Source organism: Megalobrama amblycephala, linkage group LG6 (assembly GCF_018812025.1).
Source record: "Megalobrama amblycephala isolate DHTTF-2021 linkage group LG6, ASM1881202v1, whole genome shotgun sequence".
NCBI lineage: Eukaryota > Metazoa > Chordata > Actinopteri > Cypriniformes > Xenocyprididae > Megalobrama > Megalobrama amblycephala.
The window spans coordinates 29,497,765-29,509,084 of record NC_063049.1 but is presented as its reverse complement, the minus strand read 5'-3'; the positions used below and the strand labels follow the sequence as shown (position 1 = coordinate 29,509,084).

Below are 11,320 nucleotides of genomic sequence, written 5' to 3'. Positions count from 1 at the left end.
AAAAAAAAAAAAAAAAGAGGTCATTGTTTGTCTTCTCATTTCAGAACATCACTGCACACCACTGATACATACAAATTCATACACTTTACATGTGATTGTGGAAAATGTCACAGCCCAGCGTCGTTTTTTTTTTTTTTTTTTTGGTGCAGGATTTGGCAACCCTTGAAACCGGAAGTTCTCGTTTTCAGAACGCTGCGCGGGAAAGGCGTATGTTTGGGTGAAAGCGGGAGGAACACACGAAGCAACTGTGTTGAACAATTGTTAAGACTTTTGCAACTTTAATTGTCGAGGTAACTGGATGAATGTTTTCTAAAATATATATATATATGTCTTGTGAATTATTCATTTGTTAATAATTGACATTATCCAATAACTGTTGTGTTGGTACAGCTTGGTACTGCAAGTTAATTGCACTTTGTTACACAAATGTTAGTTTTTCACGGTTTGCTATAACGTTTATTAATGATTCGCAAGGTTTTTATATATTAATGAATTATGAACATTTATGCTTCAAATATGTTCAGATGTCTACAGTGTTAGTGTTGTTTACTTTATAGAAATGTAGCATTGCATTCAACCCCACTGGTTATTTAGTAACGGGGACATTCTAAAACGCTGTACATAGTAACGTTATACTTTATTAGTATGATGTTTACTGAATTTGGTCTTTTAATATCAGTCTTAGTACATTAAGCCACGTTTAGCCTTTTAGAATGTACAAATGGAGGGAAGTATTGTTATGAAGTTGTTAAATGACTTGCTATTTTGCTTTTCAATATATGTGTTTTCTCTGTCGAGCCATCCTCTTTTACATTCTGTTATTTCTCTCAAATTCCTTGTGTCTTTATCTTCATGTGTGATCATACTATCTTTATCTCGTTATTTTATCGTCCATCAGGAGTCAGGATGAAGGTGGTAACATGTGAGATTGCCTGGCATAATAAGGAGCCAGTGTACAGTCTGGATTTCCAGCAGAGCGGTGAGGGAAGGACACAGCGGCTGGCTACAGCTGGGGTGGACACCACCGTACGGGTGAGAGAGAGCCTCTACCTTGATTTAATACCTCACAGGTGTCTCTGAAGTTAACACTGGTGACATGTTACAGACCATAAGATGAGAGCTGCTCTCTTTCAGATGTGGCGTGTGGATAAAGGGCCTGATGGGAAGGCGGTCGTTGAGTTTTTGTCTAACTTGGCACGACATACTAAAGCAGTGAACGTAGTGCGTTTCTCACCCACCGCTGAGGTCTTGGCTTCTGGAGGCGATGGTAAGTTTAAAGTCAAATGATAATCATTACTTGGATAAGTTCTGAAATCATTTGTAAATGGTTTAATTAAATATCTGCTTTCTCAAGATGCTGCTATCTTGCTTTGGAAACTGAATGACAATAAGGAGCCTGAACAAACCCCGACCTTTCAGGAAGATGAAGATGCTCAGCTCAATAAAGAGAGCTGGAGTGTGGTAAAGACTCTGAGGTCTGATTTTAATCTTTTTTTATTTTTTTCTTAAAATGTCCCTGTCTGTCTATCTTTGACTTTAGAGTCAGCATGAAATGAAAATTCACATTATCTATTTTCTAAATGCATGTCATTGATGATCTTGTGAACAATGTCTCTTTTTTTTTTTTTTTTTTTTTTTACTTTTTTTTTATAAACAATTTCACTCAGATATACATCACAATACAGAAAAAAACATCTGCAGCTACTTCTTATTTCATTGCAACTTTAAGTTATTTGCTTTTGATGAAACATATGGCAAAGCTCATTGGCATTTGTGTTTATTAGGGGACACATTGAGGATGTATATGATATCTCATGGACCAGCGATGGAAATTTCATGGTTTCTGGCTCTGTTGACAACACTGCCATCATGTGGGACATCAACAAGGGTATGAAACTTGAAGCAGGACTAAATAGTTAATAGTTCTATGTGTTTTAAATTATGACAGTATTGTAAAATGGTAATAGTTTTTAGTAAGCAGAACTTATGAAGTGTTTTGAAGTTATAATATAAAAATATATAATTATATATTTTTATATATATAAAAACCTAATTTTTCTTCTCTGCATTTCTCCTCTGCTCTAGCTTGCTTCTGAATCTAGGTGTCTATTAGACTTGACATTGTATATTACTTATGTTGTTGCCTCTGTGATGTTTTGCCTTTGTTCTTCTATTGTAAGTTGCTTTAGATAAGTGTTTGCTAAATACCTAATGGTAAATGTATTGAATCCATTGCCTGTTTTGTTTGCAGGTCAGAAGATGGGCATTTTTAATGATCACAAGAGTTATGTGCAAGGAGTAGCATGGGACCCACTTGGGCAATACATCAGCACATTAAGCTGTGACAGGTTTGTGTGTTGATTTTAATGGCTTTCAAATGAATTTTAAGCCATTACAGATTACCGTAGACAAGAGTCTTGTGATTTGTATTTTGAAGTGAAACCTTTCACAGTTTTTCATAGTTTTGCATAGTGAAAGCATGTAAAATCTCTGTGTCTTAGGGTGATGCGTGTGTACAGTGTTCACAATAGGAGAAAAGCTTACAGCGTGAGTAAGATGACGTCAGCCGCTGCTGCAGATGGAGAGGTGAGTGTCACTGGGATCTACAGCCAGCCTTTAGTTTTATTAAGCTGATATTTGTTAAGAGATTGTCTTTGGCTGATGTGGACAGGGTCTTCCTTGCCCTTTCCAGGCTCCAGACTGCAACCAAATCTCGTTTTGCGACCTCTTCCTCCCCGTGTGACTAAACTTTGCAAGAGGTTGCACTGGTGCCACCACCACGTTGCCCATCTTATAAGAGCTCCCATTTCTGTTCCAAATGAGAAACATAAAATGGCAAACTAAACTAAAGCAGAAAGAATCTGTGCTACTCTGCATGAAATCTTGAAGCCCAAAAAAGTGCATCCATCCATCAAATATCCATATATAAATCTTTATAAACTAGAAAAACTAAGAACGCAAGTCAACATATCGACGAATGCAGAAGCGTAGAGGTTAGAGCAAAACAGGAGCTTGAGTTTGTTGCCCATCCCTATTTGTTTGAGAGGCATCTAAGCTTACGCTACTCGTACATCCTACGTCATACGTCACTTCAGAATTTACTCTTGGCGTAAGTCGACTTGAATAGGCCATCTGCTGGAAGCTAGTTATTATAGTTAAAGGCGCTCTAAGCGATTCTGAGCGGAGTAACTTCCTGTTGACGTTCGAAGTGTTGTCAAACAAAACAGAGGCTAGCTAGACCCTCCCTCCTACTCCTCCTGGCCCTCCCCTCCGTGCTTCCTGAAACAGTCATGAACGCGCATTTAAAATGTAAGTAGCTTGCGTATTGACGCTGCTTGTCGGTTATTGGCTGGAGCATGTTTATTATGTTAAGTGGTCCAGGCTGCACCAGTTTGTTTTTATTGCAGTTTTCGGAGCTTGTGGCGACTACAGAGACCGCGTTTTTTTACAGTGTGTTCAGGGGACAGGCAGCTAGCGCATAGTGAGGAGATGTTTGCGGTATGTGACAAAAAAAAAAATTGGGCCTAAAAACGCGTCAAATAGCTTAGAGCGCCTTTAATAAAGTTTTAAATATGGATATTTTTCTTACAAAAACCCATCACTTCGCTTAAAGGGGCGGTTCAATGTGATTGCACTTTTTTAACTTTAGACGGGCTTCTATGATATTAGACTGCGTAGCCTATAATAAAAGATAATGAATTTCAAACCTGAACCAAACATATGTTTATTCAAAGATCAATAGTCCAACTATTATAAAGACCAACATTAAAATCATGAACTCAAATGTCATTGTGAAAAGAAAAAAAAACAATGACTGTTGTAAGTAACAGTGCGTAAATCAGACCTTTCTGTATAGCCTAACGCTAATAAGCTTAAACGAAAATAACGAAATTAACAATATTTTTTTGTACACAGTGCCGCGAACAATCAATCACTCCTTTAGGCGTGCATCACTGTCCTCCTCGTGGATGCAGCAACTTGTGCTCTCTTCATCAAGGCTTAAAACAAAAAGGGCATGCATATCTAAATTCGCGCCTAGCCGCCTATGGTATATTTTTAGAACTTAGAAAAAAGATGCTGCAGCCAATGAGCAGCCGGCGGGGACTGGTTGCAGGACTACTCAACCTCCGCAGACAGTTTTTAATGTTTATCAGACAATAACTGGCCTACTCAAGATTTTGCTTTAGTATAATTTTCGGGACAATTAGGGCCAGATTCGGGATTCGGGACAACAGTTTAGATTTCGGGACTGTCCCGAATTTTTCGGGACTGAAACACAAATGCAATAGCATATCATAAAAGCAAGATGACAAAATGACAAGTTATAACCGTAATTAAACTAAACTATACCTGTTCTATCTTCATGCAGCATATATTCTCTGGCTCTGTAATCTTCTTAAAACTCCACCCCCTTTTGAGAGCAGCAGCTCATTTGCATTTAAAGGGACACACAAAAAACTAAGCATTTTTGTTCACCCTCAAAAAGTGACAACTTTAACATGCTATAAAAATATGTGGGGTATTTTGAGCTAAAACTTCACATACACACTCTGGGGACGTCAGAGACTTATTTTACATCTTGTGAAAGTTGCATTATATCACCCCTTTTAAGAAGGTCTTTATTAACCCCCTGGAGCCGTATGGATTACTTTTATGATAGATGGATGCACTTTTTTGGGTTTCAAAATCTCACGCCCCCTTCACTACCATTATAAAGCTTGGATATATTAAAATAACTCAGATTGTGTTTGTCTTAAAGATAGTGATATATACCTAGGATGGCTTGAGGGTGAGTATAATCATGGGACAATGGGATCATTTTCAAAGGCAAGAGACCTTCACCCAATGGCATTTTTGGCTGAACTACCCCTTTAATATTTTTTCCACACGTTTTGCTTTTGAATTAATATTTAGACATTATGAAATATATATTATAAAATATCAAATCATCAAAAAAAAATCAATTTTTGTCTAAGATTATACAAAGTATTTTTTTGTACTGAAGTATGAAGTGAGGAAAAAACAGTCTCATGTATAAAAAAAAAAACCCAAACAAAAAAAAACTTGCTTTAAATTGCACTGAATTACACAAGGCAAGTAAAGAGCACTCTTTTTATAATCACTGAAGTGCTACCAAATCGGGTGCTGGTGCCACCATCTGTAGAACTTGGTGGCACCGGCACTACTGCTGTCAAATGTTGGTCTGGAGCTGTGCCTTAGTTCTTGCATCAGTTCTAAGCGATCAGTACATAATAAATATTATGTTATAACTATTATCAATTTTTTATTATATTTATATATTTTCCACTTAACTAAATAAATGTTAAAAAAAAATGTAATTGTTGTAATGACTTTTGTGCAGGTGAAAAACTACAGAATGTTCCATGATGACAGCATGAGATCATTCTTCAGACGTCTCACCTTCACACCAGATGGGTCATTCCTCCTTGCACCAGGTATTTTTTTTTGCACCAAATCACTTTTACATGTTTTACAAGTGTATACTGTGTATGTGTATGTAATGTATGTAAGACTAGTTATCATAACATGCTATTTAATATGTATTTTTTTTACACATTATACAGTGTATGTTTGGCCCGGTGTCCATTTGTACATTCCTTGTGTAGATATGTTTAAAAAAAAAAAAAAATACAATTATTTATTATTATTATTATTATTATTATTATTAATTTATTTTTAGCTGGGTGTGTTGAGGCTGGAGAGAATGTCACAAACACCACATACGTGTTCTCCAGACGAAGCTTGAAGAGGTTTGTGTTCTAAATGTGTATATTCTGTTGTAAAGCTATGCATTAATCCCATGTACACTACCATTTAGAAGTTTGTGTAAGATTTATTTATTTTAAATTTTTTATATTGTTATTTAGAAGAAATTCAAGTTTGTATTCAGGAAGTATTTTAAATTGATCAAAAAGTTGACAGGCTTATTGTGAATAAATTGTATTTTAAAATGTATTAAAATAGAAAAGTTATATTAAATTGTAATTATGTTTCAAAATATTGATTTACTGTGTTTTTGAATAAATGCAGCCTTGAGCATAAGAGATTAATCTAAAATCTTATCTAAAATCTTTAAAATACTGCATTAAAAAAAGTATGCTTCCAGTATTTTTTAATAAATGGAATTGGTTTTAAATGAGAACCAATATTTAATACTCGAATTAAAAATTGCTCGAATGCTTACAGTCAACTTAATTTGTATAACTTTGTTTGTGTCAGGCCCATTGCTCATCTGCCCTGTCCATCTAAAGCGACCCTGGCTGTGCGCTGCAGCCCAGTGTACTTTGAGCTGAGGACAAAGAGAACTGAAGGTACTAACAATGCTCTTCCAAAACTATTGTTTGTGTTCCATGCAACGGAAAGACAGTGCTCTTCTTCTCTGTCCTACAGATGGATCACTCAAGCCGGTGTCAAACACATTTAATTTGCCATATCGGCTGGTGTTTGCAGTTGCATCAGAAGACTCTATCTTCTTTTATGACACACAACAGACGCTGCCATTCGGATATGTGTCCAACATTCACTACCACACACTGAGTGATCTGAGCTGGTAAGACACACATACATAAATTATATGTTGTACAGACTAGTTAATGCTTTGGGCTTGTGTTGCTTTTACTTGACTTAAGTTGTGCTTGTTCTACGTGGTGACAGCAGGGGGAACATTCTTCTGTCCACAAAATGTGTTCCAATGTAGTTGCATGTCTTTCTGAAACTTTAGAAATGCTTTACATTCATAACCCTGTCAATAATATAACATGCTATTTATTACAGATTATTATATTTTAATATATTTATAATTTTATATATTTAATAGTTTGATTTTATTTTTTATGGGTTTTATTCATTTAAATTTCCAGTACTGGCCTTTTGCTGCTTTATAGATAGGGAGAAGAGTGGGACATTTGCAATAATTGATAAATGCCACCAAAAACCTGCTATTTCTCATGGGTCAGAGTTACAAATGCATAACATACAGAAGAAAGTAGCCTGAAACACTCCTATTCTGAGATGGTCTTTGTCTATTATGATAATCTATGGCAGTTGACCAACTGATGCTATTGTTCAAGTTATAGAAAATGCAGACATCAGGAGTCTTGAATCTTTTTGAAAATAGCAATTGACTAACACTTTTGCTGTTATGCACATTGTTCCACAGGTCTCGTGATGGCTCCTTCTTGGCAGTGTCTTCCACTGATGGCTACTGTTCCTTCGTGTCATTTGAAGAGGGGGAACTCGGCACCGCGTTGAAGGAGCGACCTCCGCTGGAGATGGTGGCCCCATCCTCTACCAATGAGAAGAAAGGCAAGAGACCTTCAGCCAATGGCAGGACTGCTTCCCCGGTGCCTCGCCAGGCCAACACACCTGCTGCGCAGGAAAAGGAGAAAGAGGGATCTACTGGCCTTGCATCCTCAAAGACTCCCAGCGTATCTGGTTCAGAAGAGAAACGTACACCGCAAGGGCTGAAAACCAAACCTCAGCCCAGAAGGATCACACTCAACACCCTGGAGGGCTGGGGTAAACCCAGCACCCCCAAATCACCAGCAGCTGCTGCCAGTACAGCCCCCAGCACACCTAAATCTGCTCCCTCTACCCCTGGATCCAGCAGAGGACCTCTTACACCTCATACAGCCCCCAGCACTCCCCTTGGACCCCTGAACTCCAAAAGTACCACAACTCCAAAAGGACCCACTCCTAGGTAGGGCGGCATACCTGTGGTATTATCTAATGTAACATTGCGTTTTAACCATACTACCATTTCAAATTAGGGCTTGGTAAGGTTTTTGTTTTAAGAAATTGACATGAAATTGATCAAAAGTGTCAGTAAAGACATTTGTAATATTACAAAAGGTTTTTTTTCTCTCTCTATTTTAAGAATGCTGTTGTTACTATTGCAGCACAACTGTTTTCAACATTGATAATAAATGTTTCTTGAGCACCAAATCAGCATTATTACAATGACTTCTCAAGGATCATGTGACACTGAAGACTGGAGTAATGATGCTGAAATTCAGTACAAAGAAAATTCAGCTTTGCTGTGAGGAATAAATGACATTTTAAAATATATTAAAATACAAAACTGTTATTTTCAGTTGTAATAATATTCCACATTATTGTCTTACTGTATTTTCAATCAAATATATTTTCAAAAACAAGAAAATCTTACTGACCCCAAACTTTAGAATGGTAGTTTGTGATGCCACAACAAATGTCTATCATCGGTTTCCCAATTTTAACACTGTTATTCTGTTTCTTATTAATCTACATGTATTTGCTTTTAATGTATAATTCTTTTGGGATTATAGATTTAGTGATACACCCTAATCCATGACTTTACCAGTAAAGATAATGTTCACAATAGATCAAATATCTTCTTCTCTTTCAGACGAATTTCACTGACTCCAGTTGTATCCAGATCCCCCACTCCCTTTGCCACCCCATCTTCCACTGAGAAAGCCAAGCATGGTTAGTAGAGCCATCTGATGCATGCTTTTTAAGTCATTTTTATTCTTTTTATAGGTTTGGCTTTCTTAATTGTTCAATTCTTTGCTTCAATTGTGTTTGTTTTTTCTCTGTTTCAGAAGAGAATTAAATGTTCCTTATCTCTTTCTTATATATTATAAGATGTTATAAAATACTTTATTTGCTCATTTTGCTATCGTGTGTGTGTGTGTGTGTGCGCGCGCGCGCGTGTGTGTGTAAGAAGTATGCAAATTAATTATATGTTGTTTTGTGTTATATCTTCCTTGTTGTTTATAATTTATTACAGAGAGACCATCTCCTCCCAGTGACCCAGCGTGCAAACCTCCTGAATCCAAGAGGTCCAAGACTGATGTTCTCAACGGTTCTGCCCAGAGCAGTGAGCACAAAGAGGGCACAGAACCCAGCATCACACCCCTGGAACCATAGGCACTGAACATGGTTCTTTGTGCCTCTTTATTAGCACTCACATCCTCAGAAATGAAATATACTCATAAACCAATAACTTAAAACACTTGATCTCTCATGGACATGAAGTTAGTTATGGACTTTCTGAAACTCATCTTCACTTCATTTTCAGTGATTTTTCTATTTTCCATGAATAAGCGTGTATGTTCTTGAAGAGAAAAAAATGCATTTAATTATTCTTAAAAACAACATTCTCCCTGCTGGCTTAAATTTCTTTTTTTTATTGGACAGGAATGTTTTACTGTTGGACCATCTGTTTGAAGTTTCTTCATAAAGAATTCTTAAGAATGTGGAAGTTAATGTCTTTGAAATACAGAATGTTTAGATGAAATTGACATGTTTTGTAAAGATTTGCTTGAGTATTTTGTCTTTAGTCTTACTAAATGACTTGCCTGGATCATGTGGTTTTTGATTTAGAATTTTGTTACATTCAGCCTTTAAAACTCATTTTTATAACATATTATAATGACAAATGCCATCAAAGTTTGTATTATATTTAAGGTATTATTATATAAGTTAAATTTGATCTTTAACAGTAACAAGCTCTGTGTTAAGGGAAGTATATGAACTTGAGTTCAGTATCACAAGTACAAACACTTTCACACTGTAAATCCTGATAATTTAGCAGAACTCTGATATGGAGAAGTTGCATCAATTGTTTGAGTTAAGCTCCCAAATTAAGTTAGTAGGTCCTTAGATTTTAATTTTGTACTACACATACATGGATGTTAAATATTGAGTTAGCCAAGTCATGCCTTTAAGTTAAAAGAACAGGTCAGTTTCTTAAATTACTAACTTTGAATATGTCAAGGGGTGGGCACTGGTGTTAAAAGTATTCACATTCATTGCTCAGGTAGAAGTATAGATACTAGGGTTTAAAAAGACTTCTGTAGAAGTTGAAGTATCAACTCAAGCTTTTTACTAAAGTAAAAGTACTGGTTTCAAAACTGCTTAAAGTATAAAAGTAAAAGTAATGTAAGGAAAAAAAATTCCATTAAGGACAAAAGCTTAGGCCACGCCACAATACTTCTCATCCAACCACAATCAAATTCACTCTATCCGGATGGCGTGATTTATCTGCATTTTTTTTTTTTTTTTTTTGAACGATGACAAGCCGAAATGAAATAGTAGTAGCAAGGCTATTTTTAAAATGTAAGGAGTAGAAACTACAGATAATTGCGTGAAAATGTAAGGAGTAGAAGTAAAAAGTCGGCTGAAAAATAATTACTCCAGTAAAGTATAAATACCCAAAATTTCTACTTAAGTAAGGTAACAAAATATTTGCACTTCGTTACTTGACACCTCTGCCATTCATGTGGATGTTATTTGGAAACACACCACCTAACTAAAAAACCATGTACACCTTTAATTGGCAGTGGCCTCTTTCAGCATGATAATGTACTCTGCCACATTGCAAAATTGTTCAGGATTGGTTTGAGGAACATGACAGAGAGTTCAAGGTGTTGCCTTGGCCTCCAAATTCCCCAGATCTCAATTCAGTTGACTGTCTATGAGATTTGATGTGATGGACCAACAAATTGAATCCATGGATCCAAGGATCTGCTGTTAATGTCAGACACCACAGGACATGTTCAGAGGTTTTGTAGTTTGTAGAGTCCATCACACAAGGGGGCCTATATGATATTAGGAAAGTGGTTTTATTGTTGTTGCTGATGAGTGTGTATATATATATATACAACCCGATTTCCAGAAAAGTTGGGACATTTTGTGAAATGCAATAAAATCAAGAATTTGTGATTTGTTATTTCTCTTTAATCTTTATGTAACTGACAAAAGTACAAAGAAAATGTTTTCAATGTTTCCACTGACTAAATTAAGTGTATTTTATAAATATAAACAAATTACGATTTTGATGCATGCAACACACTCCAAAAATGTTGGGACAGAGGCAAAATAAAAGTGTTTTGACATAAAAGTGTCTACAATAAGCAGGTGAACTGGTAATAGGTGAGGGTATCGTGTTTGGGTATAAAAGGAGCATCTCAGTCTTTGCAAGCTAAGATGAGTATTGGCTCACCACTTTTATGCCAAATATAATGAGAGAATTGTAAAACAATTTCTCAATGAGACACTGCCATCAAGATGACATCTTTCCTGGGAAGCAAGACATTGCAGGCCTCATTCTGCACATGCTAAAACAGGTTTTGCAGACACTCTACATCATAGACTAGAGGATGTGCTTGACTGCCTGCCTGCAGTCTAGATCTGTCTCTTATTGAAAATGTATGGCCCATCATGAAAAGGAGAATCAGACAACGATGACCAAAGACTGTTGAGCAGCCGACTTGTATCAGGCAGAGGTGTAAAGTACTTGAGTAATTTTACTTGA

The 11,320-nt window shown here is 36.4% G+C and overlaps 1 protein-coding gene across 1 annotated transcript; it reads left to right on the top strand.

Annotated features, from left to right (window-relative positions):
* Window positions 1-140: 140 nt before the first annotated feature.
* chaf1b (chromatin assembly factor 1, subunit B) lies at window positions 141-9,367 on the top strand. Its single transcript, XM_048193804.1, has 14 exons — window positions 141-290; window positions 899-1,032; window positions 1,135-1,267; window positions 1,355-1,475; window positions 1,785-1,888; window positions 2,252-2,348; window positions 2,502-2,586; window positions 5,363-5,456; window positions 5,702-5,771; window positions 6,241-6,332; window positions 6,412-6,571; window positions 7,181-7,720; window positions 8,408-8,487; window positions 8,792-9,367. Exons 2-14 carry the CDS (start codon window positions 907-909, stop codon window positions 8,929-8,931), a joined length of 1,842 nt encoding a protein of 613 aa, XP_048049761.1. The 5' UTR covers window positions 141-290; window positions 899-906; the 3' UTR covers window positions 8,932-9,367.
* Window positions 9,368-11,320: the final 1,953 nt, after the last annotated feature.

Excerpts from the sequence above, each read along its gene's own strand:
- chaf1b (XM_048193804.1), top strand. The coding sequence starts at position 907 with ATGAAGGTGGTAACATGTGAGATTGCCTGGCATAATAAGGAGCCAGTG. Across the intron at positions 5,457-5,701 it reads GTCATTCCTCCTTGCACCAG|CTGGGTGTGTTGAGGCTGGA; the intron begins GTATTTTTTTTT and ends ATTTATTTTTAG. Across the intron at positions 8,488-8,791 it reads CACTGAGAAAGCCAAGCATG|AGAGACCATCTCCTCCCAGT; the intron begins GTTAGTAGAGCC and ends AATTTATTACAG.